Source organism: Penicillium argentinense (genome assembly GCF_028826775.1).
Source record: "Penicillium argentinense strain IBT 30761 chromosome Unknown utg000010l_segment0_segment0, whole genome shotgun sequence".
Classification (NCBI taxonomy): domain Eukaryota; kingdom Fungi; phylum Ascomycota; class Eurotiomycetes; order Eurotiales; family Aspergillaceae; genus Penicillium; species Penicillium argentinense.
This window is the reverse complement of record NW_026622669.1, coordinates 2,102,313-2,129,695: the sequence shown is the minus strand read 5'-3', so window position 1 is coordinate 2,129,695 and position 27,383 is coordinate 2,102,313. Positions and strand designations below refer to the sequence as shown.

Genomic DNA, 27,383 nt, shown 5'->3' with positions numbered 1-27,383 from the left:
GGAGGGGAATGGGCGCATGGGGTTAGTATCCATCAAGGGCTGCCTTGTCGCTTCCGGCTTCTCTGTTGATTACGAGGTTGATCTCGCATTCTGATTCAGGATCGGATAAACGGGAGAGAAATCGAATCCCCCGATATTGTTGGGTGCGTCATGACTTTCGGGTCCAGCCAGTCATGTAAACTTGGATAGGTCTTGATGATGCCTCTCCGTAAACAATACGAACGCCACTAACCGGAATAGCATGATTCTGGCAACTAACCAGCCCCACGTAATTTTTACCGTAAAAATTACGTGGTAAAAATTACGTGGGGCCGGTTACCAACTTTGCTGCCTATAATGTGAGATTAACAGTGGCGTAATTTTTGCACTGTTTTCCCATAGATATCTAGATGCATGAGGTACTGTTGGGACATGTACCTATTGTACTGGAGATCTAGACCGAAGAAGGTGAGCCTGAGGATTCTTCCGCTGGGCACCGCCTACAGAGGACGTATGCTATAGGATCTCTGATTCATGAGGAATCAGAGATCAGTTCTTTGAACACGAAGGGACCGACCCTTTTGCTTGATTTTCCTGCGGACTCCACGGTATACTGCTCTATCTCTAAAGGTAGTAAACCAGAAGACTTCGGTTCTCACAGGTACTGTCATATCGCAGATTCAACCCTTTTCAAGCCTCCACTTATATCTCCCTGCTCTGACACAATGATTAGGCAGTTCAAGGGCCCGAGGGCGCTTTAACCATTTCACATCCTCTAAGCCAACGTCGAGCAAACAGTCATCTAGGTCATCCCATAACATATTGCGTCACTTAGTATCGCCGAGGATGACCGTGCGATAGGAGCACGGCCAGAGTTTTGTCGTTTAGTGAAAGAAGCTAGAAATCCCATCGTTCATGACATGCATAAATCGCGTTCTAGACTAGCTTAGGATCATCATCTATGTCATTAATTTGCAATAGTACTAATATACGACGGTCTCGGATTCTGGGCCCTGCGACCGCGCCGGTTTTGAAATTGTGGGGCCACCAAGTGGTGGCCTGGTGGCACGCCAGCTCTTATGACCACGGTCGCAGGACCTACTAGGACCCTAGTGTCGGGGCCACCACCTCGGGTTTAGTATCGCCGGGCCCAGATACGTACAGTATTTACCCCGCGTTCTTCTCTACGATGTTTACCCTGTTTGTTTCCATTTCGGTCTATTTACACAAGAATGATCCCATGATTAATTAGAGGCAGATTCTTCCTGAAACAGTTCTCTCTCAATCTATCTGTTCTCACCATCTTATCTATTAGTTATCCTATTTGGGGTCCAGCACATGACTAAGCGAAGTCATAGACCCCGATGCCGACAAGACATAATATCAGCATAAGACCCTAGAGTGGGTCTATTATGTCTAGTATAGGTCTTCCCAGTCGCACCCCGTCAAAAAGATCTAATAATTTATTAGTGATTTAGGGTTTGATCATACGAGAGCTAGAGATGACTACAGGCCTCAAAATAAAAAAGGGAAATAAGAAAGTATATAGCTTAGAGTTTCTCAAAATCTGTGATCAATTATACAAAAAGTGCTTACAGTCAGGTTTTGAAGAATTGATTGCAGTCAGGGTGGTGAGTCCAAATACTGCCCATACATAAGGCCTTTGACTGCAACAGGTCCCCTGGGTTAGACTACCTCTTCGGTGATAGCGATCTAGTCTCCTCGACGGTCCAGAAGTAGGGTGATAACCTCCTTGCCCTTCTCCTTGTTTCCAGCGGCAGCCTTGACTACCTCCTCAGTGATAGTGATCTAACCCCCTCGACGGTCTAGAAGCAAGGTCATCACCTCCTTGCCATTCCGCTCGTTTCCAGCTGCAGCTTTGACAACCTCCTCAGTGATAGTGATCTGATCACCTCGACGGTCCAGAAGCAAGGCCATCACCTCCCTACCGTTCCTCCAGTTTCCAGCGGCAGCCTTAACTACCTTCTCGGTGATAGTGATCTGATCTCCTTGATGGTCCAGAAGTAGTGCAATCGCGTTCTGATCAAAATGTCGAGCAATAGTGGAGACAATCTCCTCAGTAGTAGTGATAGTTGGTGTACCAGCATCCATATTACATACAAGACGAAAGCAGGAGAAAGGAACCCTCTGCTCATCGCGTGGTCCCGTGATTACCTCCAAAAATAGTCAAATAGTCATGCCCAAAAATAGTCTTGCCTCCTAAAAAGCGCATCGAAAATAGAGGCAACCTGTTTAGTTAACACAGTCTCCGACTCCGTCAGTTTACGCCAGCTTAATTATGACTGAACTATTTCTTGCCATTGATCGATCAGTCGTTTAATGACGTTGTCTTGACTGATATAATGAGAAAAACTGAACTCAATATCGCTATTACCTAAGCATCTTTTTGGTGCGACGCAGCGTTGAAATAGTCGTGGAATTGACTTACCGTGCCTGTTTCTCGACCACAATTGCAAGTTAAACTGAAGAGGTCATTTCAAAGTTGATCCCTAGAGTAATTAGTAATTTACAGCACGAATTTTGAACTGCATAGACTTGGTGAACTCACCCTCGCGCAACAACATTTCGGCACGCCGTTTCAAGATCCCTTTACGAACCGAGACAGCATCGCAACTCATCAATTGACCATACCTACCGCGCACTGTAATGAAAAGGTGAATTAAATTGTTGGTTTGCTACTCTATTTTGGTGCTCCAAGATATTACAATACACTCTCGCATAAACATGCTTAGTGGTCGCAATTAAGGCTCTAATGGACTGCCCGCACAATTGAGCTGGGGACAGTGTCAGACACGCACCGTTTTGGTGTTCACCAGCTTAACATATGGGCATGATTTTCTCAAAGGGAATTGTTTGGATGGAGTGAGCTAAACAGAGTGCAGCTTGCCGAACGTTGTATTCGTAGCTATCTGGCTAACTGAGGAAGAAGGAAAGGAAGAAGGTGTGTGTGACGGAGGTATGGTGTAGCCCGTCACCGCCCAGGTCTCGTGATTTCAAGTAGGAATAGTGGCCTTTACTCATTCAAAGCCGAAAATGATCCTTTGCGCATTTGTAACATTTGCCTATATTTGACTACATGTACTTGCTGCCCGCAATCCTGCGTCTTATATGAGTGCAGGTTCCGTGTGTCTCCTGCAAGTGCATGCCCTACCCTCTCATTTTTTCAATAGCACCTCCAGACAGGAAACCGCTCGCGATGGCTGCTATAAACCTTACCCGATCTTACCACTCACCCTCGAAGAGAAAATCTATGCAACAAAAACGATGCCGTCGCAAAATGAACCTAATGAAAAAAGGCGTACGAGTACAGTAAGATGTGTGATGCAGATGTATGCGTGGGAATTCGTCTCCGAAAGACGGGCCAGGTACACGTTCTGTCAGCAGATACTTCGGGATTTTGGTCTTTTCTAACCTCACAGCTGGTACGTTGTGGAATCCTGATCCGGCCGATGAAAGCTGACCTGTCAGGGCTCCCACTACCCAACTCCCAGTTTGATTACAGACCGGGACTTCGACAGGCTAGGAAAGGCATAACTGTCACCGTAGAGCGATGAAGATTTCAAGATTGCAAGTACCGCGAGTCAGAATGTACACATAGGTAACAGATATTATTCCTCTATCCACTTTCTACTTCATAATGAAAGAAGAGATTCGCAGTTTGATCTAACATGTATCTGAAAGCATGCAATACCGGTACAGTATGTACAATGATGACAGCAGCCTCAGGCCAGTGCTTTCACTCCACAACGTCACTAAACAAAGATAAATGACGTCAGGCGAAGAAGAGGCGCTTGGGATCCTGTGAAGAACGGGCCATGATGTCCCTTCTCAGTCACTCTACATGGCCCGGCGTGCGACAAGCCCTATCAGAGGTATAATGAAAGAAAGGGAAGTCACGGCCTCGCATATGTATGATGAGCTCTGTAAAAGTGGAAGGAAACGATAACCGTTACCTGGCGTGCTATATGGTGAATGAAAGAAATCCCGAGGTAGATTCGGAGAAAAGGTTTAGAAGGGTGCTTATACCGTACTTCCGGATATTGGTGTCACCACCTGCACTCGCCGATTGTTTCTCGAACCCTTATGCTAAGATCAACTATCAAGAATAGCTCCGAATTATCGCTGTCGAAGAAATACTGTATTGTACTGAATATTATAGTGACATTACGAGGCAAAGTGTACATTACCTGTATTATATTTACAAATGCCCTTGCTCTCCGCCATCTGCTGCAAACTGGTTCCTGCCCTATCGATAGTCCAGTAATTCTGCCGTGCTCCACCGTCTCTAGGATAATTGGTGCTTCTAGGGTCCATGCAGCACGAAGATGCACCTGCTATCACATCCAATAAAATGTATTGTCGACACGTGTACCTTCTATTAGCGCCCAAGTAGAGGGGAAAACGCATCCCGTATGTAGTTAGAGCCTATCCTCAACACTGTCGACAATATCGGGCTTCTATATCCGGACCAAGGCAAGCTGGATCGAGCGGAGAGGATGTACCAGCAGGCGCTAGCTGAGTACGAGAAAGCGCTCGGAGAGGAGCACATATCGACCCTCAACACTGTCGACAATCTCGGAATTCTATATAGGGACCAAGGCAAACTGGATCAGACGGAGCAGATGTTCGAGCGGGCGCTAGCTGGCAGCAAGTCTGGAAGATACAACGATTGGTTCATTGCTTCTCCTTTCTCCACCTTGGAGTATTCACATTACGCAGATCCTCGTTGTCCTACGCAATCATGCTGGAATAAATGCACGTGTAAACCAAGTTGCTCTCTTCAAACATACACGAAGCTACTCGCTACCTGCGCGCCAGTTCCCTTGTGCACTGTATCATAAATAGATACCGCAAGAGAGGGGGCGTTGGAGCTGATGTGCGACGCTGTTTTGGGTTCGCAGTGTGCTGCTAGACCATCTCCGGTGAGGAATCCCAAACTAGAGAACTACCTGAAACCCGGAAGCATCACCCGGCCGATAGCCACTATTACGGTAAGCTATGCAAGAAATGAGCGGTCAAGCTGGAGCTTGGAGAGAAGCTCGTGGTTTTGCGCCTTGACTTCAGGCCTAAATCCCGAGGCCGGGGCCTGGTCGGACTAGATTGGATCAATTCCGGTGGGGCCGGCACAGGCGCAACCAGCTAAGTATTAGCCCTTACACGTGACCCAAGTAGCCATTATTCACGATGCCCGTAGGTATTACAACAATCCTGGAATTTGGTGCCCGAGTCCACTATGACTTCCTGGTTGAAAAAAAAAAAAAGCTCTCGCTGCAGAGCTGGGGACCGGTGGAGTATCACGGCGCGCACGTGATATGACTCACTGGAGTGTGTGTGCAAAGAGGGGGAAATGGTGATATGTGGCCAATTGATTTCAATCCTCATTCTTCCTCGCTTTTCAGAGAGCAGTGGTTGAACATCTCTTTTTAGGCCCTCTGTTTCTCCTTCCTTTTGTTTCCACCCTTCTATTTTGACATTCCTCCGGCTGCCATTTTCTGCCTGTTGATCTTCGTTCATCACTATGGTAAATCGAATTCGCGTCTCCTCACAAACCACCACCTATGCAAGTCGTGTTTAACCCAGAGATTTGCATCATCTGTCCAGTTTTATTTTGTCGTTTTGGTTTAACGGAGAAGATAAGGTGCTATTCTACTAGACCCCACTTTCCTCGGCATCTCCTTTCCTGCTGTTGCTGGCTGTTGTTGATCTGAATGGTTTTATTTCCATAAATCTGTTGCTTTTTGGCCAGCCAACACTTCCTCCCGCCCATAGATCATTTTCTTCTCTTGCCATCGACTTTGTGCCTGTTCATCGACGATTTCCTGGCATGCTCTCTTTCCTCGGTTGATCAATTGGAATATGGGATTAGTGTTATCGACGGGAAATGTCGATAGATAGTCTGTTGACAGGGTCCTATCGCCGATGAACCGCATTAGATGACGCGATCTACGGTTTGTTGAGGAACAGCTGTTTGATTACATAAATTAATTTCTTGAGCATGTCGTGATGAGAGCCAACATAGGCAACTAACTGGTTGAACGCCGTCTTCACAGGTCAACGAAGAAGGGTGGTGTTCATTATTCGTGATTGGCTCCAAGCTATGTACTTGTGTCTCCTGAGGCCCGTGCATCTCCCAGTACCCTGCCACTCCCAAATCCTATGGGCAAAATTTTCTGTCACCCTGCTCATTCAAAGATTCAACGAGATACCCAGGTGGGGCCCCCTTTTTGTTAGTCCAACCAGGGCATCTATCTACGCGCCCGAATCAAATTTGTGAGGTTCATGTCACGTCGTTTAAGTTACTTCTTCCGTATTTGTGGACAGAGGCAGACCGAATCTCCTGCTCGGCGCTCAAATTACATCAAAACAACTAAATCTCGAACAATGGATCTTCACGAAGCTTCATGGAAAGGCAGCATCGATGATATAGAGTCTGCGATTGACGAAGGCTGCGATGTCAATGCCCCTGGCAGAGATGGGAAGACGCCTCTCTGGCTCGCCGTACAAAAAGGCCATTCAGATGCATGCAATATTCTTCTTGCTCGAGGAGCTCGCGTGGAAGAGGAAAGATCCAGCATTCTTGAACTCGCCGTTCAGAGAGAGCATACCGAGATTGTCAGACAGCTGTGGCCACACTGCAAAGCGGAAAGACAACATCGCTGTTTAGAAATTGCTATCTCATTGGGCTTCCATGAAATCGCAGATTTCTTGCTCGGAACTCCAGCGTTCGAGTACCAGCACTGCCAAGCCGGTGACATTGAAAAGCTCGTAAAAGACGGATTCCCAAGACGAGGATCTGCAGCTTTTCAGCAATGGGAGAGATTTATTTTCGTTCGGCGCTTGGAGAAGCTCAATTTACATCACGTCTTTTTTGACTATGCCCTTCTACTCGCAACGAAGGCCGATCGCAACGCAGGGCTTCGACTGGTAATTTATTGCTCGAAGGGGAGAGACCTTTGGCCAACGCAAATTGCATGATCAAAATCGAGGAGGAAACTGAAACACCCTTGACAAATGCGGCTGAGAAAGGCAACCTGGAAGTACTGGGTAGTTTGATTGAGCGCCCTGACATACATTTGACGATTTGTGGCAAATATAACTGGCCTGCCTTTCTCCATCTGCTGGCGAGTTCCGAGTCTATCGCCTCTGAACAAGGCTGGACCATAGCGCGAGCTTTATCCAAGAATCTTCCTGACTCGTTCATGATTGACAGCAAGGGAACTCGTTTGGAGACTGTTTTCAAAAATGTCCTTCGGCTGGGTGACGATGCTCTTGTCAAGCAGGTGATCGACCTCGTTCGCGGCGCTGCGGGAATTTTCATCCTGCCTCTATTAATCCGAGCGAATGATACCCATGGTCTTAGTTGGATTTTGAATAGTGATATAGCACACGCCGCTAAACCTCCGCCAATACTTTGGGTGTTGCTTTGCAACTTTTTCCAACGCAATCCAAGCTCAGAAGCCCTGAAAACCTTTGTTCGAGTGGCACAATTCCTGGTAGAAAGGACGATCTGGGACCGGAATATACTGGTGTGCCTCAATTCACGCAACCTCTGTTTTGTTCAGCACCTTTTCTACCCTCTCAATGAGATCCCACCCAGGGAGGTGGCAGAAGAAACATTGGCGGGGCTTTCTCAGGCGCTTACCGATCAATCCCTCGTAGAGGAGTGGGTTGACAAAGGCTTTGCTAACGCAGCACTGTGGAGCGCCATTCTATCCGGGGTTTGGAAGAGTCCAGCGTTTGAAAGCCTCCTTTCATGCCCCGGTATCAACCTGGAGGAACCATTCCCGCGCAAAGAGAGGTCAGAGTGGGGAGAAGCAAATGACCCTTCATCTCCATTCTCTGGCATTTCAGCTGGCAATTCAGCTGGCGAAAAACGAAGATTTCCTTTCAGACCACCTGCTGGGGAGTTCCAAACAGATACGCCGAAGAGCAATGCCCTCCAAGACTATCAAATGCAGCTCATGTTCCTGGAGCAACAGAACAAGAGGCGATTAATGATGGCCCGAGAGGAACAAATGGAAGTGTCAATGGGAAAATGCCTTGTGGCTGGGACAGGAGGGAAAAGCCCTCTGGCCTGGGCCGTGGCAAATCGTAATACCCAGCTTGTGGACGCTCTTCTGCGCGGTTCGCGCGTCAATGTCAACTCCCAGGACGCCCGTAAACAAAACCTTCTCATGCACGCCATTGCCGTCAATGATTGGCAAACTGTGCAAAAGCTCTTGAAAATCGAAGATATTGACCTTAATTTGCGGGACGACCAAGGTAGAACCGCTATTTTCCACGCCGCACAAAGAGAAGACGTGCATATCATTCAATTGCTCACGGGGACTCAAAAGGTGGACTTTTCCATTAGGGGTTGCAATGGTGAAAGTGTCCAGGATATTGCGAGAAAAATTGGGAAGCGAGATGTCATGGCTGCCCTTGCCACTTGAGCGTCCGCAGGCGTGATCAGAGCAGCAGCTTTGCTTTATAAAAATGACATCAGGTGGGGGAAAATCGAAAGTATCCTGACATCAAACCATTATTCATTGATGACAACCTGCTGACAATTTCTCCAGGCATTGAGTCGTGAAAGTCATTGATGTTGAAGATTGTTAGCCGAATGAGTCAACGAGGCTGGTGCAGGCGTATGTCAGGCGTAGAACCGCACTATCTCAACAAGTTTCCGAGAGTTCTGTGGCACACCAAGTTGATTCTCAGTCAACATGATCTTCTCGCTGTACAACTAGCCTTATGGATGACTTCTGAAATATACAATGAACAACTTTCTTTAGGCGTGCAGGCAGCTAGCTCCGAAGACTGAGTCAGGTTTCTTCCTGACAAGTTCAAACTGACTCAGTCTGCCGCAGGTCAGTGTTCCCCCTTCTGATATTGGCAACCTGTGTACCAGGTAAAGTGGAGGTGTATATGTTAGGATAAAAGGACTTGTTTACTTCCCCTTAGTCCAAACTTTCTATCTGAATTTGTTCCCGAAGACCTTCGCATTGTTTTTAGTCTCATCTGATCGCAATGGCGATTGACAACACGCCACTTTCCACCGCAGGTTGCGATGTGACACTCGAGAATGAAAACGGTACCTCTACAATTCCCAAGACATGCAAGGCAGGTGTTGTACACTCATTCTCGAAATCGCCTTGACCAATACACACTGAGCAACTCTTTCCTGAGCAACTCTTTCCTGAGCCACCGCCAAGGCATTAACGCGAATAACTTTATTGAACAAGCCGCACCCAATTGAGGGGCAAGACAAAATGCTTTGATACGGTCCTTATCTTGCCATCTTAAATTACTTGGTACGCCTTTATTCTTTGATTCTTGAACGATAAACATTTAATGGCAACAGTATTATGCGGCTGCATAGTGTTGCGGTCCTCAGTTTGGTGCGGCTTGGTCAATAAAGTTATCTGCGCTAATGCCTTTGCGGTGGCTCAGGAAAGAGTTGCTCAGTGTATGCTGGTCAAGGCGATTTCGAGAATGACTGTATGAACATCATAGAATGGGCGACCCCGTTTCCTTCAACTTTTTAGAGGTCAAGTTCTGTTTTCTGAACTGGCGTTGGGTAATAAGAGTCCTGGAGATGTCAGAATGCTTTATATCAGTTAATGGTTATCCACATACTAATTTAGAGTTCACAAAAGACCAAAAGTTCGAAGCGTCAGCTGAGAATATAAAGACCTGACATGACTCTCGAATCCGAATGCCAAAGCAGATGTCGACGTCGCACATCTTGCTATATTCATAGGCCTTCTTCACTAGACTTGACTTGCGACGATCCTTTTTTTGGCGGGCCAGCTTCCTCTCTGAACTGGAGACACGCGTTTGGTTGGAAGGTCTCGCAGCCATTTCAAGTTCAGATGCAACAAACATACAACATGCGGCGGTGCAGAATCTTTGGGAATGTAGAAGATGAAAAAAGCCTCAGACTGTGACCTCTACGAGGAATAAACAGGCGAATTCTTGTTGAAATTAAATAGGGAAAGAAGCACTTGCGCATTGTGCGTCCTTCGAGCCACAGTTTGTAACATTCATTGTACAAATCGTGGTCAAGGAGTACGGATAGGTGTCGCGCTCTGAAACCGGCTCACTGTCTGACCCACTTTTTCTCTCCCTCTCTCACCCATCTCACCATTCTACCATCTCCAGTCTAGAATGCTGTGCCTGCCATAGGTGCGTTTACAAAGTTGCAAAGTCGGTACTGGTGCTTCATGCACGACACTCAAGGCAAAACTGGCAAGGGAATGCAGGAACAGCACCGTTTTCTATGCCTACCACATTTGGGAATGACTGATTGAGGTAGTTCAGACTGTTTGTGAGATTCTATTCGTTCATACAGTATCTACCGATTCTGTCGAAGCGACAGAATTCAATGAATACGGCCTCGTGCCCTAGCTCTCTCAAGCATCGAAAGTGAGGTATCTTTGTCCCGTTATGTTTTTGGCTAAGGTATTGGGTCACACATAGATCTTGGCACAGCATCTCGTATCGCAAGCAAATCTTCTACTTCTGATAGTGCTCGAATATCCAGGTAAACATATTTTCGTAGTCTGAAGAGAGGGACATCGTGGCCCGGCGTGTGACGAGCTCCGTCAGGCGAGAGTGGATGAATGCGAGGGAAATCGTGGCCTGGCGCGCGATGAGCTCCGTCGGGAGTGATAGTAAAGAGGAAAATTATAGCTGGCTTGAAGAAGGTGAGTACAACTTTACTGTAAGCCTTATTTGAAGCTGAAAGACGACTACATCGATGGTGGATGCAGAACAATCCGCTTTATTCATTTCGTCAGCGAGTTTGGAGGATGTGGAATTGTTACGGACACTACAGGATTTATGTGATGGGAATTGGTAAGGACACCCCAACTTTTTAGTAACGGCACCCCAACTGATTAGGTTACTAAAAAGTTGGCGTGTCCTTACCAATTCCCTGGAATAAACAGTTGTTAAACAGGCTCGTAACCCCCTCTCTTTTCCACCTTTACACACGCAACATTTATGTTACAAATTTGATGGAGAGTGTCGAGAGTGATCAAGTCACTAAAAGCACTCGAAAATGCATCCGACACTCCCAAGCATGCTACGCTTGCCAAAACGCCGAAGGCTGCGAAACCCAGGCGGTCCAAGATCATGGTCATGGTCAGTGAGCGCTTCTGAGGCACACACCCTGAGCACACCCTGAGCAGAAGGGGGCGGGGCACTGGTCTGCTTCACTTCCGTCTATCCCATTCATCCCCCCGGATGTCCACGCCATCTCCATCTCCGGACGACTCGCCATCGGATCTACATTCTTCGTAGAAGCACTTTTCCGGAATGCTTCAGATCAGGTTGACACTCACTGTAAGCTAACTATTCTGCTTTGGTCCTCAACTATCTCATCTTCCTCACAGGGCACCCGTGATGGTGATGGGAATAACCCCGAAAGACTGATCCCGCAATCGGATGGCGAGGTGTGTCATTTCCTTGCATCGGTCTGCTAGGTAGTTAATCTTGATCTAGATTTTGCGAGCGCTCTCCTGTTTCTGCGAGATTCAATGCGCCTTCACCCGTGACAAGATTGTCAGCCTCTATGAGCGGCTCAAATCGACCAGTGATTGTCTCGTCGACTATGGTGTCGAAGATTACTCGGTTTCGTCAACTGAAGCACCCAGGTTGTGTTCCATTAGCGACACTAACAGTAGTTCCTCCACATTCCAGTATATTAGTAATGCTCACTACACCCCATTCATAAAGGTTGTGATGCTGACACCGCTTGCTGTTTAGATCCATCGTTGCTGTCTTTGGACAAGGACGCACGAGGCTGTGGTACGAGAACCTCATTCCCAACTCCGGGTTCGCATCGATCGCCCGCACCGATACTGCCGAGCACTAGAGAGCCGCTGAACAGAACACCTTCGTCTGGATTGGATAGAGAAGCCTCAGGTGCCTTCAGAGGACAAGACCCTTCACACGCGGCAACCACAGCCGGCGGTGACTTTGACTCCGCCCTTCGAGAACTCGAAGATATGGAACTAGGTCATTCACGGCCCTGCGACCGCACGCATAGCCCCGATTCCCCAACTCAATCTTCGCTGGGAAGAAACGAAAGTTCAGCAAGTGAAACAGCGGATGCCAGTGAAGATGGGGCCTCCACTGGCCAACTACAGACTCCGGCTCCTACATTTGACAGTGTTGAGGGAACGGGTCAGGATCCGTCACATAGGCTTGCTCCAAACACTCCGGTTGGCACAGCGAATGTCGAAGACGCACACCGAGAAAGTCCAAATGCTGCTTCTGACGATAACTGCCCTCAAACCCCCGAGGCCTCTGCTGGGAGTTCCGGTTGGAGCCGAGGTGCTTCGTATTCTACCCCGGAAACAAGTGTGGTCGCTACATCGACAACAACGACGATATAAAACAGTAGGGCGGAAGCAGCAGAAGCGAACCAAACTTCGAAGAGTTATCCAAGTGGACGATGGCCATTGAAAAATCAGCCAACAGTTGAAGACGCCCCTGACGAAAGCGAGCGTAGTGCTGAGGATCTATCCGACGATTCTGACGATCCGGCAATGAAGGCTTTCTTGGATGACGCGCACAGATTTCTGGATACCTCTGTTGATCATGAAAACCGCCCTTCCAGTCCGAATACGAATGGTCCAGCCCTAGCCTCCTGCCGACCTGAAAGTGACAAGCAGCATGCTCTGCCGACAAATGGAAAAGTAGCCAGGCCTCAAACATGTTCGGAGGGCGCGAGCCGGAATATACGCCGTAAGCGAAGGCTTTCATCAACAGTTGAATCCCAGGAAGCTCTAGCAACCAGGAACCGCAGGCCTCGCCTTCGCAATAGCGTGGGTCAAACAGCGTCAGCCTTTCCCAACCGGGTTGAAGATCGGTGGGAAGGTCGTTTCTCTCGGCATTCTCTCCTATCCAACCTTGTGCCAGATCAAAAAGACGAAATTGAAAGAAAAGCCAACCAGGTCCTCCGGTCTTGATTTGGCAGAGTTTATGGAGAAATATACTAAGATATGGAAGTCGACCGGGTTTTGGTCTTCTCCATCACTTGACCCGTCCAACTACAATACATCCGCTGGCGGAAAGGGTCATGCAATTTGGAGGTATGTAGAGGCGATGCAGGCCGAGGGCGAGATGCATTATCTCAAATCTCGGTTTGCCGACATAATGCTATATCTGGAGTACGTCGATGAATTCAACCGACAGAAGAGAGCTGGACATCCCGGTCAAACTGCGAAAACCCGACCCACGGACACTATATGTGGCACTGGACCTCTTCCCAAGGCAACCGCGAAGAAGGCTCGAATGTCCTTCCATGAGCATAAACTCGTTGGTGAACGGTGGTGGTGGTCTGGGTGCTTCCTCGGGCGTGGATTTATTCTCCTGTGCAGCCAAGAGACGCAACAAAATGTTTGGTCTCCCTAATTTGTTTTGGTTGCTTTTGCTGACGATCCTGCAGCCGAAGCAAATCCTTTAAGCTGGATGCTTTTATTTTGTATCTTCTGTACAACTGCAGGAGCACCCTAGCCTGTTGCAGGAAGTTTGACAACGTTGTGGATATACTCCTGACGGACGGCAGACTCTCTGTGGAGATAAGCAAGAAGGAAGTCCAGCAATGGATCAAAGACGCCAGTTCTATCAACCAGGAGAGCGTACCTACCATTCACTGGCAGGCTGGAGCACCGATGCGGTGGCGAGCAAGGCCTCGGATTTCCTCTCTGTCGTTTAAGCAACCGATCTTGACCACCCTGGGCTTGGCGCCTTTTCAGTTCTGAAGCGATGACCGGGGGAAGCCCTCTCAAATTTTGAACAAATGGGTGACCAGTCTTGGAAACTGTGGGCTAACTTTCTGACCCCTTGGCTAACTCGATGTAATCCCTTTTCCGCGGTGTTAGTCTCGGGTTTAGATCGGCGTCATCCAGATGTGTCGTAGGTTATTGTGCTTTATATATAGACAAAAGCATAAGTAATTCATTAATTGAGGGTTTGAAATACTCTAAACTGCAGTATTATTTTGAAGTCATGTTTTTCCCATTTGGGCCGCCGTCGCCGTTTCCAGGGTCTCCCCAGCTCCGGTTTAGCGCCCGCCCCCAATCGTCCCCTTCATGGTTTAGCACCGACCCAATGTGGTTTAGCCTCAGCGCTATTCCGTAATGGTCACCCCTTCCCCTCACCGCCTCGCGACGCGCCGCCTGAATGTATAAATCCGCGGTGCGTCGCTCCGTCATTATCACTCTCTTCTATCTCTTCTTTCCCCACTTTCCAACATTCGAAGATGCATCCGGTTGAGGCGACCATCTCGGTCGGCCGACATAGCCCCGTTTGAGCGGAGAGATTTCCTGGCAACACTGCCTTCTGCCTCCACTCCACCCCATTGGGTGGGGTGACTGCTGGAAACCCGTGCTCTTCCCTCGTCCTCTCCCTCATTCTGTTTGATTGGTTAGTTACACGCTAGACCCACTGTGATGCCCCTCTTAGGCTGACGACCATCCTCGACCGAGCTATCCTGTCACATCCCACCACAAAAGACGGCGCTTATGAATGACTCCCGAGTGCATCAGGCCTCGTCTGCATCGATTTCGAACCTATAAAGAGGAAAGCTTAGCCTGGCAACACCTGATCTCCACCAGACAACTACCGACACTCTGAGAAGTACCGCCGTAACATCCAGCGATCCTCATGGCCGAACCAGTTAGCTTAGCTTCTGGTTTGGTAGCTTTGGCTACCTTTGCGTTTCAATCTAGTGTCAGCCTCTTCAATACAGTCCAAAGCTACCACTCTCATCCAAAACGTGTACGCGACTTGACCGAGGAGCTTGAAACTCTGAATGGAGTTCTTGACGCTCTCAGAGAGACGGTCAATGCCAACAGTGATGCAAACTTCGCTACTCTCGAATATCCCCTCTTGCGATGTGGTAATGCCTGCAAAGATTTCGAGGAGGAACTCAAGAAATGCTCCACACGATCTAGTGCCAGCAGAACGAGCTTCCGAGAATGGGCCAAATTGAAGTACATGGGGGAAGATATCGATGGTTTCAGACGAATGTTGGCGGGTTATAAATCAACAATCATAATTGCCCTCAATGATGCAAACCTGTGAGTACGTCAGTGCAACGCCTAATCCGCAGGAATACTGATGTGCTCTCCTAGCCGACAATCCTCTGTCGCAGCCGACTGTCTCGAGAGTTACAAAAATATGATCGAGTCCACCACCGATGATCTCGAAGCTCATTTAGAGAGCATCAACGAAAATCTCGAGAAACTCGTCGGCAAGAATGCTTCAGGCTCCAGTACGGATGCTGGAGAACTTCAGCTAATGGAAGAGGAACGCCTGAGCACCCAGAAATGCTTGGAAATATGTCAACAATTATCGAACCACATTGCTCAGCTTCAACGTTCCCCTAAAACTGGGAAGGGTTCTGCGGAATCTGTTGAGACCTGCAGTGTACCTGAAAGAGTTACCAACGAGGGCCTACAGGAATGCAAAGAAAGCCTTTTTAACACAGCGGGAAAACTGGAGAACCATCTTAAGATATTGATGGAAAGAATTATGACAAAGTCAAAGACAGTTACAACCTCCGAGGAGGATATCGAAGACTTGCGCAGATTACAGGAAGAGTGGGAGACTACTCGTCAATGCATGCATATCTGCTCGAAGGCCGGAACCCGTCTAGACGAAAAATCTAGTACGATTGAAAACTATGCCACTGGTGACGCCATTCAATTCATGGTCTCTACTAATGAGAAAGTCATTCATGGCAAGAACCGTGGATTGGGATGGAGGACGAGGCAAGTCGGGGGTCACCTTAGTGACGCTTCTCTCCAACAGCTGTCAAAGGACATGGCCAAGATTACTTTTGGGAGCCTCGATCGCAGGAGCTCATCTCCAGCACGAGGTTCTCCCTTTGCGCACGAAGAAGCCCAGGAAGAGCAACCTGTGTCGGAATTCAAAGAGCGCTATGGCCCAGGCTTCAAGCTGACCACCGAGCGGTCAGCGCGCAACGTTTCGTCCACAGCTCCACCCAAACGAGACCAGTAGCGACACTTCATATATCAATGACTCCGTTTATGCTTCCTTGAACAACCTTAATGAAAGTAACATGTAAGTTCAAGACTTTGATCAAGAATAGAGGCTTTTAGCACAAGGTTCTCACTGAAGCAATGGCAACGGCAACATTTTACGCACTATGAGGATTTGCGTATCCGTAGCCCCTATCTTTTTGAGCAGGGAGTAGTTGAGAGAATCGGATGGATAAGCTTTGATATCCTGTATGCGAGATAGAACCTACGATGACTGGGCAGAAAACCAAATCGACAATGTAGGCATGGCGCTGAAATACGGAAATAAAGCAAGAGCAGGTATGCAGGAGACTCCATGATCTTTCGAGGCAACACATCCACGCTGGTGTTTATCAGGGAAAACTGGTAGTAGAATGGACTGAGTACAGTTCATACCTCGACAAACACTGTCTAGAACCGTTTCTATTGACAAACACACAACGATAGACACAAAACTATTCGAGCAGCGAAATATCCTATGGTACAGTACGCGCATATTTACTTACCTAGCGCGAACACTATGCTGCTCGGGGAGCTCGTATGCTTGAATGTACAATCTACTCGCTTGGCTTTATTTCGCTGAAGACGGTCCTGATTTTTTTGACAATCGTTGACAACCTCAACGACCATGAAAGGCTAGTATGTGGCTGATTCGATCGAGTACAAACTAGACTCCGTGGAGCCACATTAACAGTTTCGAAATCGAGCACCATGAGCTGGTCTAATAGCAAGAGTAGTGCGAGGACAAAATATGTAAATGAAAGGACATATAACCAGTCTATCGCCTACATGTAGTGATGGGTCCATTGTGAATTCGCACACCTCACATTCAAGCACATCACCCCATTTGAAGGAAGAGAGAGCCAAGAGATGAATAGGGGAAAAGAGGGGGAAAGTCTTTTCTACCCCCTTTGCCTGGATGACATTGTGCATCACTGGTCTTGTCACTTCTCTCAAACCGGCTGCAGCATGGACCTTGCCATTTGAAGCTTCGCCATCGGAACGATTCCCATTTCGACCAGCTTGGCGATAACACGCACCGTCCAACCTTGGCAATTCTCCCTGACTGATTGCCGACTGGCGGCTTGAGGGGGAGGCTCCCGCTCTGCGGTCTGCCTTATCAACATATCCTGTTGCTCCGTCACGACAGCCAGTTGATAGATATTTAAGAAAGTGGCAGATTGGACAATGTTGACCATCTTATCCGAGGGCTGGTATCTCATATATTCTGCATCTCCTTTGACCTGATAGACATAGCCGGGTTGGTTTTCACGGGCAACAAATAGCGACCAATGAAGTGGTTCTCCTGGACCTTGTTCCTGGTGTACCAGCGAGAGATAGATGGAGGAGGTGGCTTAGAGCCTCCAGGAGCAGAATCTTGTTCAGTCCATTCCCGTGTGCCCTTTCTCCGGCTAAATGTCCGACCGTTGACTTCGCACACCTCTCTGAGACCAACGATCCGTATAGGAGTTGTCGGAGATGGGTAGCCGCTCATAGTCTGGAAAATATAGTCATCAGTACATTTTTCTTGGGGAATTCGGACTTTGATGCTGGTACTGACTTGCTGTGCAACTCGTGATGATCCTATTGTTTGCGTTCTGCTTGACTAAACTTCCAATCTAGGTCCAGGTTGTTGGGAAATGAATAAATCCAAGGAAGCCTGGTCATTTTATAACTCTTGTGTCTATCCAAGTACTTCCGGTACCTAATTTTGGAACTTGAAGTCTGTAACAAGGCGCTTAGTGAGCGATAAATGAGTGGCCCACGAAAGGCATACGCCATTATTAGTTGCACATTCACTAATCGTTAATTGCATATAAATTGTTGCAGCTCAGGAAGTAGAGTTGCCGACAGCCTTCAAACAAGTCGTGGAGTAGAGAGCGCTAAGCTGTCCAATAAGAGCTGAAAGATTCGCGCCATTTGACCGGTCCGGTCTAAAATTTCTACGTAAAGTGTCGGAGGCTCAGCAAATTTTTCGATTTTAGGGATTAAAAATACTCAGCGCTTAGCTGAGACACTTAAGCCTGCAAGTGTAAAGGGACCTAAGGGGAAACTGGGTAGTAAAGTTGTGATAAAGTACGGCGTAGTGGATGTATACGCTCAGCCCAAATAGTCACAAAAGCTAAATTGCTTACTAGCCATGGGTTGGGACCTGTGGGTGGGGATGACCATGGCTACCTCCCTAATTTACCAATTAGCAGGGGGAAAATTGAGAGTCTGGTTCGGAGGCAGAGAGATTCCGAACTTGGAGGCGACAGTTATGATTACGTAAGTCCCGCAAGGTGTTGTCACTTCCCAGCTGCGCTTTCACCTCCGTGGAACTTGCACGACCTTGCGATACAAGTGAACGCGACTGTCGAATCAAGATATTACCCACAAGATGACTGAACCTCCGTCAACTGAAGTTCCTTATGAACAACAAAACCTTCACAAGGGGCACCAATATATCAAGGACGGCAACACTTTGCTACCATGTGAAGCCCCTGTGAATCCACTCGACCTCGGAGCTGGCCAAGAGGTGGTAACTGTGCTCGAAAAACAAATGGGTAGGCTTGTACTCGAGTGGGACTTCTCCTGGGTGACCAAGTCAGGGTTTGGAGTGCGATCCGCAGAAGCCGAAGCAATGAGACTTGTTTTTAAGCATACCGATATGCCGGTTCCTGAGGTGCTCTTCACCGATTTCAGTTCGGACGAAGTGATAACAAGTCGAAGTGACTTTTTCAAGTCCGATTTTCATCCACCGGAAGGACTGATTGGAATGACAATTATTCCCGGGGTCCCTTTGGAGCAAAATTGGGACACGCTAGACGATGTGGCTAAAGAGTCAATCTGTCTTCAACTATGGGATCTGATCTCCACGATCCGAAATATCCCTCGTCCACCAGAATTTGAGGGGCTGTATCAGTGTGCTGCTGATGGCTCTCCATCCCGAGACCCAATGCTGGAGGATCTACAAAAGCCCGCTCGACCACTCTCGAGCGATTCAGAGCTACGTGCAAGAATTTACGAGCGGTATATCCACTGTGGAGGAACTCGGTATGAGAATAGTCTGCTGGATATGCTGCCCAGGTCGGAACGCTCGGTGTTCACGCATGCGGATATTGCGCCACGCAACGTCATGGTGGACGAGCAGGAAAAAATCACCGGCATTCTTGATTGGGAATCAGCGGGGTGGTATCCCGACTACTGGGAGTATGCGCAGATCTTACGGCCAGCCTTTTGGGGTGACTGGTCAATCTGGATGGAGAAGACTGCGCCACAGCAGTGGGATCTACGAGGAATAAATGCTGCCAGGAAGGTTTTGTTCTGAGTCCCGCAGAGAAATATAACAATATAAAGAATATGGATGGTCCATTGGGAAGTACTTGCGACGAGTTGCATGCAATTGCTCAAGGAGGAGACCATTGTCTCCTTGCCACCAGCTACAGTCCGGCCTTGGTCTCTTTCGCTACAACTGGAAGGTCAATGCACTCCACAGCATAATAGGCCGATAAAGCTTTGTCGCTCGACACTAGCAAATATGCAATGAGAGCACTTTCAAGTATGGTAAACCGAGTATATTTCAAGTGAAGTGGAAGATAGGTCTTCTGTGAAACCTCTAGAACCATGAACTCCCATGGTTGGGCCGCGCATTGGTCTGAGGATCGTCGACTTGTTCCCGGTAGATACCAAATGCGGTTTCTGAAGAACGTAAAACGGGTTGACAGGGAGCCAAAACACGAGTTTGAGTCTTTCCCAAGAGCTCTGAAGCTTCAAGAAATTTTTCATCTCGTTGCAGATTTGCGGCCCTTTGACACCTTCTCTGAATCACATCAGGTGCCTCTCGAACATAGCGACGTAGTGCTGCCACTGCAGTTCTATATCCTTGATCAGCAGGACTTTGGAACTTGCACATTCCCTGATGATCTGCGCCGATGCCACATCTTTCTGTGTTGTCGAGAATTGGTGCTGCACTCGTTTCGTCCACAACATAATCTCTTTTGTATTTGAAGTCAGTCTTCTCCTGCTCCCAAAAGAAAAAAATGCGGAAATTTGGCATCAATGGGGCAAATTGGTCCGTGATATTCTGCAGTACTTCAGATTCTTTTTCGAGTGCGTTGACCAGCCCAGATTCAAATTCAATCACGGTTTTTGGAATGGAAAATGACGCCATCTTTTGGAGACTACCAAGAAGGCTGGCTTTGTTTGATCCGTGATGTGGGGTACCGAAGAAGATGATAGCAAATGTACAGGTGAAAATTGAATGGACATGAGCGAGCTTGGATCGGCTCTCTGCGTATGCCAAGGCCTGTTCGAGGTCAGCGAATGGGACACTTTGTAATTACGATATTCTTCTCCATTCTCGGCTTGCTTACTCTTTTGACTATTATCCCACCAAGAGAATGGCATACAAAGATGATGGGTCTTTGCGCTGCATCTTCGAGCTGTAATTTATCAGCAAAGTTTATTTGGTATAGTGAACGCAGAGGGAACTTACATCCCTGTCAGACTCCAGCTGAGAAACTAATGTCTGCGCATGTTGTAAAACCCTGTCCGAACTGGGTGTCTTTCCGTTCCATGACGAAATACTCGCATTGTAGCCCCAGACTAGAACTCGGGCGCGTGGGATATATTTCGGCAGGTAAGCCGAATCGCTCAACCAGCATGTGCCCTCAGGCTTGGACGTCCATGTCGCCGTTGCGTGACCATTGAGTCCATGCACGGCGACGATGCCGTTTGGCCGTTAGCAGAATTTCAGACTTTGATGAATTGTTAAATACTCACTCAACTTCAACTGGCTCGTCTGCCGGACGGTATAGCTCCTGGATACCGTACTGAGTAACTTCCATGCTTTTTACCATTGCGCACGCTCTTCTCAGTTCGTGTAGGGTTTGGGATACTTTGGAGGGTCAAAACTGTTGTGTAACTGGGTTCTACCTCAATTTATATTTTCTGTTGTTCCATTTTTAGAGCGACCCAAGAAACGAACGACCTTTCCATTGGATGCAAGGCCATTGCCTAGCCGCTAAGTTTTATCTCTTGGTGTGATAAACGCTGCATTAGTGCGGGCGCTTGAATGGAATGAAATGTTTACTGCATGGAATTCGACGGATTGGCGGTAAGCCTTGATCTGATGCTTGAGGATTTGCTACTGTTCACGAGACGGACCGAATAGCTCGTTTCGTCATTCGCCTCGTAGGTGTTCAGATCCATCAACACCAAAAACGACATTGGTACGCGGTAGTGTCATTTCTTAAAAGATTCGGGTTTTGCGTCATAGTCGCGAGACCTAGCTAGGGTCTGCAATCCGTGGAGATATCAGTGGAAAGGACCACTTCATTAGCACCTTAGTCATGTTGTGAATTTCCTTCTGCGGAAAGTCGTAGAATGAGCGAGTCAAGGCAGTGATCCTCCCGCATATAATTGGGATTTCTATTCTATTTTGAAGCTTTCTCAAGGATGCAGATATTTTCGCTATCCTTTACGGATTTCCACTTTGCATCCTTCGGCGCTCGAGAGGACAAGTGTCAGCCGCTGCCTTTCGCTTCCGACGGGTTCATTCGGCTCCTCGCGGGGTAACGAAATCTGCGAAAATGTTTGCAGTATCCTCACGATCGTGTAGGATATCTCAGTTTGGGCGAAATCCTCACCCAGACATTGACGTGGCCCACCACTGAAAGGGAAATAAGCCCAACGAACGTTCCCAAGTTCACCGCTCTCCCATCGCTCAGGACGAAACTCATATGCATCAGCGCCATATATGTTCTTCTTTCGTGAATTCACGTATTGCGAGAATACAACGAGTTCTCCCTTTCTTACCAACATAGGCTTATTTCCTTCTGGTCCGCCCCCTGTTGGTAGAATGGTAGTTTGCACCGCTTCGCGATTGTTCAATGGAACAGGAGGATAGAGACGAAGACCTGACGTGTAAGGATGAGTGACTTGCTCCGCAGAAATAACGTGAATAAGCAGGCTCACTTTCTTTGATGACACAAGCAAGATACGGCATTTTCTTGATTTGGTCCCTATTTGGCATGAGATTGCCCTCCATGACTAAGGCGATCTCTTCCCGCAAACGTTTCATTACATGAGCATGACGAACGAGAAGTCGACTAAGGACGAGAAGGCAAAGTCAGTATTGAATGAGAAGCGAGTTCCGGCTCCATACTTACAATGTCCAAGACAAACAGCACGCTGTTGTATCACGGCCAGCAAGCAAAACGTTCAGAAGTTGGTCACGGAGCTCCTTCAAGCTGGCAGACTCTTCAGCGATCTGCTTTATGAAGCCATATTGTTTCATATCATGTCGCTCAGCATTGTCCAAGTCCAGTTCCTTGATATACCCTTCAACAAATCGATGCACATTAGCACATGCTTTCCGGAACGCTGGAGGGTTATAGAGAAAGTGCCAAGGTGCTATACGAAAGCGTTTGGCAAGTCCCTCTTGCGCAACGTTAAAGCTTTCTGCGAAGAGTTTGTTCTCTTTATGCTGGTCGATACCTGCCCGCAAACTATAGACTGATCTCCCAAATAGTAAAGCTGTTGCGGTATCCAAGGTCATATCGAAAAACAAAGGCTGGAGATCGACAATACCGCTGGAAGGTAGGCGATTGATCAGGTTGTCGACATGCTCGCGGAAGTGGTCTAAGTTCTGGTACTGAACACGAACAAATTGCTTTCGCAGAAGTTCTCTCGAATGCTTCCAAGCAGGTCCCTCTTGAGTAAAAATTCCGTTTCCCAGCAAGGGTGCAAATATTTCCCGCCTGGCACCGAAACCGTAGTCTGGCCCTCTCAAAAATCTGGTAAGCATGGCTGTCTCTGCTAATATTGATCACGATAGAAGACAGTCACCTTTGAAGTTTGTAGACAAAACAGCCTCCACATTCGAAGGATGCAGCAAATGGAAGGCCCTAGGCCCAAATAACAGATATTGGGTAAGATTATTTCCAGGTTCGTAGTCTTCTGCAACCTTGCAGAGATACGCAAGAAGTCGACCTTCCGCATTTGTTTCCCAGAGGTCCTTGATGCGATCGATACCAAGTGGCCATCTTTTGGGCAGCTCGGGCGGTAACTCGCAACCGTGTTGCGACCGTAAGGCAGCGTCTTTCTATAACCCATGAGCGGCTGCGGTTCTTGCAAATTAAATGCTCACTCACAAGGTAATTGCTGATTTTTGAGAGAGAGAGCTGGCAGATCCGAAAGAAAGCGACTATGAGCGTAACCCAGATCAAAACTGTCGTCACCATTATGATCTGGCGGGGCTTGTAGGTTAGAGATATTTATCGGTATTTTGGGAATCCAGGTGAAACTGCGGGAGAATGTTCACTTTAAACTCATGGCGATTTCGCCCGGCGGTCAATGCACGTGTCCGCCAAGAAATCACCTGCCGCCATCGTGGGCGCTAATGCATGGATATCACACACCATGTATAAACAAGCAAAGTTAGATGCAATGTTCTCGTCTCCTCCCGTTTCAGCTACCGCCCAGCCTCGCTATGTGGAGAATATGTCCCAATGCTGTGCATCTCGCCTATACCTCTACCATTTTCTTCTTGCAGTCCTCCCCGTTTACAGGAGATATACCGCACCACGCCTCACGGACATTCCAGCGACCATCGCGCTTTCAACGATGCCCTTGGGTCTTCACATACTTTATTCCCACGAGGCCCCTCTTCCTGGAACAGACCCAGACGAGAATACCACTGCCGTCGAGTAAGAAAGTCTTATCCCAAATTTATACAGCTTGAGCCCCTGACGATTTGTTCGATAGTATCGTTGCAGTGCATGGCTTAGACGAAAATTCAACGAGCGCTTGGACCCACCATGAAGGCATCTTGTGGCTTAGAGATCTGCTGCCAAAGAATATTCATAATGCGAGGGTACTTACGTTCGACTACAACTCCAATCCTTTTCTTTTTGTTGGATCAAGTTTCATGGACAAAGTTCAGGGTCATGCGACGACGTTAGTGGCAGATTTGGAGGCTGAAAGGAGTCTGACAAATGCTTCACGGCGGCCTCTCATTTTTGTCTGCCATGGGCTCGGGGGCATCATCGTCAAATGTGCGCTCGTCCATTCCGCAAGTCGGACTTCTCATCAAACGTCACACCTCAATTCCATCTATGTTTCAACCTTCGCCATCGTGTTATTTGGTACGCCACATGATCACATCGACGTTGGAAGATGGCTGGCTTTGCGTGCGCCGACCTTGACAGAGCAGGATCCAAAAGCACTTGCAAACATGTCGGACGGTGGTAACGAGCCACCAATAACTGTGCATGCTTTGGAGGTTGTCACGAACCAATTCGCTCCACTCATGAAGAAAATTCATTTGTATCTGTTCTGGGAAGGTTTAGCAACAGGTCTCCCAAACGGTGTTGATTTTATGGTTGAGCCATCATCTGCTGCTCCTCATATGTACGACACCGAAAGATGCGGAATTATGGCGTCCAATCACTCTGATATGGTCAAATTTCGTCAAACCGACTCTGCTTATCGGACTGTAATATCTGCTTTGATGAAATATTGCCATTCAGCGCCGGAGATAATCGCTTACCGATGGAAAGAAGCAATGGAATCTCTGGTGCGCATGCGGAGGAATGAAGCTTCGGAGTTAACGGGCCTGTTTCTTGATATCCCTGACAAGACTCCGGTTTTCACGGATAGCAGGAATGAACCAGCGCTGGCCGTATTGCAAAACGAGCATTTCAACCCACCATGCGCTGTCTCTATTGATTTTATAGGCCAGGTCGAAATCATGGGAGCATTGCAAGAAGGGTTCGAGCCCGAACGAAGTGCCTCACTGGTAGGAAAACAGAAGCGGTTTGTTCTTTATGGAATTGGTGGCTCTGGTAAGACACAGCTATCCGCGAAATATGCCCAAGACAACCGCAAATAGTAAGAACAGAACATCTGTGCATTGATACTCATTTACTGATGCAAGAGTCAAGCTATTGGGCAGTCTTCACCATTGATGCTTCATCTCATCAAACTGCGAAAGAGTCCTTCTGCAAAATAGGAAGAATTGGAGGCCTCGAATCCACTGAAGAATCTGGCAAACATTTCCTCTCCCAGGCGAGAAGCCCCTGGCTCCTCATTATCGACAACGCAGACAGCCCTGATCTAAGGTTTGAACGTCTCACTGTACCTGGTGAAAGAGGTCATATCCTCGTCACCACAAGAAATCCCAGCCTCCGAAGGCTAGGCAACGTTGGAAGTGTAGAGGTCAAAGGGCTTAATGAGCGAGAAGCTTTCCAGCTACTCATGAAAGTTGCGGATATCATTCCTCCATGGGACCTGTCTACAGAAACAGCAGGAATCGAGATCACCAAAACTTTAGGCTACCTAGCCCTCGCTGTCATTCAAGCTGGAAACACGATTTACAACAAATTGTGCAATATAACGGAATATCTCAGGTTCTTTCAACTCTTCTTGGAGAACCGGCGCAGAAAGAAACCACGATGTTCAGCTGAAGGTTCCGTCATGCGCGATGCCGAAAACGACGACATCTTCACGGCTTTCGACGTTTCCTTTCAAAATATTGCGACCAGAAACACCATTCCAAGCCAAGATGCAGTCGAAATCCTCAATATTGTGAGCTTCTATCACTTCGATTCTGTGCCAGTCGACATCTTCGAAAGAGGCATGGGCCTAGAGCGAGAGCAGTTGCGCCAAACTACAGCTAGATCGTTTCGAGCAAAATTCACCAATGCTCTTGTCTATCGCTTGAGACCACCTCGGACACTTCCTAGAATCCTGAGGCAAAGTGGCGATAGCATGCATCCATTATGCATCAGGGAAGCTCTACGCGAGTTGTACGCAACTTCCCTGATAACTTACGGGAAAGATGAGCAAAGCTTCTCGTTGCATCCCTTAGTTCATGCCTGGGCAAAAGATCGCATTCCGATGAAAGAGAGGAGTCTGTGGGCAGTGATCTCTTTCCACACCCTTATGGCGTCTATTGAGCTCTTCCCGAAGGACGCCGGAGGAGCTGACTCTAATTTTCGGAGGAGCTTAATTCCTCACCTCAACTCATGCCTCGAAGCCTGTCCAATCGAGTTCAGGGAATTCCACAGTCTAAAGGTTGGGAAATATCAACGATTCATGTTGGTCCTACAGCCGACTTTAGTGTTCACTCTACGAGAGATGATCCAAGAAGCCGCGAAGTGTGGGGCCCTGTACGCTCAGACAGGTGACTTTGCGAGGTCTGCATACCACCTCTCTCTAGCAAAAGACGCGTTAGTTATGCTTGTGGGGCTTGACAATGCAAGAACGATGGCTGCCATGTTAGGACTCGCAAGTGTCCTGTGGGGCTTGGGCCGCTTGAGAGAAGCCATAGTCTTGCAAGAACAGGTGGTTAAGTCGCGGCTGAAGGTTTTAGGACCAAATCACCGTGAAACTCTACAAGCTATGGACTCCCTGGGTCAGTCCTTCTGGCTCAATGGGCAATACTGTGAAGCCATTCAACTTCAGCAACAGACTGCGGAAACAATGCGCATGTTCCTTGGTGAGGAAGACGATGACACGCTCAAAGCACTAGACCATTTGGGTGTCACACTAGGTTCTTGGCACAGGTTTGCAGAGAGCAGAGACATCCATCAGAACGTCTTGACTATTCGGTTGAGAACTCTGGAACAGAGCGACTTGAGGGTCCTCGAAACGAAGAGCAATTTGGCAATGGCTTTCCTTGACCTTAAAGAGTTCCGTGTGGCAAAAGATTTAATGGAGGATGTCTATAATCGTCGCAAGGCCCAGATGGGCAAGGAACACCCTTACACGCTTTGGGCACTCTGTTATCTGTCGAAGATATACATTGAAGAGGGTGAATTGCAGAGGGCCGAGGAAACATTGGTTGAAGGAATTGCCGCTGGAAAACGGAGCCTCGGTGAACATCATCTTGGGGTTTTGGTTGGCTGTGGAGAGCTTGCTCGGGCTTATGCGCGCCAAGGTCGTCTAGACGAAGCTGAGGCACTGACTCTTGAGACTGTCAGCAAGGTCAAACTTTCTCGAGGCGAAGAGCATCCTGACTACGCTACTGGAATGTGGAAATTAGGACAGCTGTTGGAGATGAACGAAGAGCAATTGAAGGCGATCAGTGCCTATCGAACTGCTTTGACAGCTACGGAGACGAGACTAACAGCAAAGCACCCTCTTTACAAAATTATCTCAGATCGCATTGCATTTCTATCGCACAACTCTCACGACGAGGAGCTCAAAGAGGCTGATATACCAAATGTCTCAGCCACAAGTGGCGTTGACACGCTGATCAAGCCTTTGCAGCCTACGCAAACATGGTGAAGGGCCATGCTCAGCTTTGTATTTTAATTAGTGAAGGAACCGATTACCCCTTTTGTCAGTCTAACCTTAGCT

General features: G+C 48.0%; 8 protein-coding genes across 8 annotated transcripts; 5 read left to right on the top strand and 3 right to left on the bottom strand.

Annotated features, from left to right (window-relative positions):
• Positions 1-1,692: 1,692 nt before the first annotated feature.
• Positions 1,693-2,091, bottom strand: N7532_010481 (uncharacterized protein; the record flags this gene model as incomplete). The annotated part of the gene is made up of 2 exons (XM_056622972.1): positions 1,693-1,766; positions 1,794-2,091. The coding sequence occupies 2 exons, from the start codon at positions 2,089-2,091 to the stop codon at positions 1,693-1,695; spliced, it is 372 nt and encodes a 123-aa protein (XP_056470388.1).
• A 4,290-nt stretch (positions 2,092-6,381) lies between these two features.
• Positions 6,382-8,432, top strand: N7532_010480 (ankyrin repeat domain-containing protein; the record flags this gene model as incomplete). The annotated part of the gene is made up of 2 exons (XM_056622971.1): positions 6,382-6,924; positions 6,987-8,432. 2 exons carry the CDS (start codon positions 6,382-6,384, stop codon positions 8,430-8,432), a joined length of 1,989 nt encoding a protein of 662 aa, XP_056470387.1.
• A 2,686-nt stretch (positions 8,433-11,118) lies between these two features.
• On the top strand, positions 11,119-13,404 carry N7532_010479 (uncharacterized protein; the record flags this gene model as incomplete). The annotated part of the gene is made up of 6 exons (XM_056622970.1): positions 11,119-11,127; positions 11,175-11,438; positions 11,488-11,692; positions 11,752-12,328; positions 12,389-12,735; positions 12,797-13,404. 6 exons carry the CDS (start codon positions 11,119-11,121, stop codon positions 13,402-13,404), a joined length of 2,010 nt encoding a protein of 669 aa, XP_056470386.1.
• A 1,254-nt stretch (positions 13,405-14,658) lies between these two features.
• On the top strand, positions 14,659-16,017 carry N7532_010478 (uncharacterized protein; the record flags this gene model as incomplete). The annotated part of the gene is made up of 2 exons (XM_056622969.1): positions 14,659-15,074; positions 15,129-16,017. The coding sequence occupies 2 exons, from the start codon at positions 14,659-14,661 to the stop codon at positions 16,015-16,017; spliced, it is 1,305 nt and encodes a 434-aa protein (XP_056470385.1).
• Positions 16,018-18,417: 2,400 nt separating this feature from the next.
• N7532_010477 (aminoglycoside phosphotransferase family protein) lies at positions 18,418-19,347 on the top strand (the record flags this gene model as incomplete). The annotated part of the gene is made up of 1 exon (XM_056622968.1): positions 18,418-19,347. The coding sequence occupies one exon, from the start codon at positions 18,418-18,420 to the stop codon at positions 19,345-19,347; it is 930 nt and encodes a 309-aa protein (XP_056470384.1).
• A 288-nt stretch (positions 19,348-19,635) lies between these two features.
• Positions 19,636-20,878, bottom strand: N7532_010476 (uncharacterized protein; the record flags this gene model as incomplete). Its single annotated transcript, XM_056622967.1, has 4 exons — positions 19,636-20,325; positions 20,429-20,461; positions 20,515-20,566; positions 20,802-20,878. The coding sequence occupies 4 exons, from the start codon at positions 20,876-20,878 to the stop codon at positions 19,636-19,638; spliced, it is 852 nt and encodes a 283-aa protein (XP_056470383.1).
• A 613-nt stretch (positions 20,879-21,491) lies between these two features.
• Positions 21,492-23,263, bottom strand: N7532_010475 (cytochrome P450; the record flags this gene model as incomplete). Its single annotated transcript, XM_056622966.1, has 5 exons — positions 21,492-21,937; positions 21,996-22,129; positions 22,190-22,799; positions 22,869-23,124; positions 23,174-23,263. 5 exons carry the CDS (start codon positions 23,261-23,263, stop codon positions 21,492-21,494), a joined length of 1,536 nt encoding a protein of 511 aa, XP_056470382.1.
• Positions 23,264-23,375: 112 nt separating this feature from the next.
• On the top strand, positions 23,376-27,311 carry N7532_010474 (uncharacterized protein; the record flags this gene model as incomplete). Its single annotated transcript, XM_056622965.1, has 3 exons — positions 23,376-23,728; positions 23,787-24,911; positions 24,965-27,311. The coding sequence occupies 3 exons, from the start codon at positions 23,376-23,378 to the stop codon at positions 27,309-27,311; spliced, it is 3,825 nt and encodes a 1,274-aa protein (XP_056470381.1).
• Between the last annotated feature and the right edge of the window lie 72 nt (positions 27,312-27,383).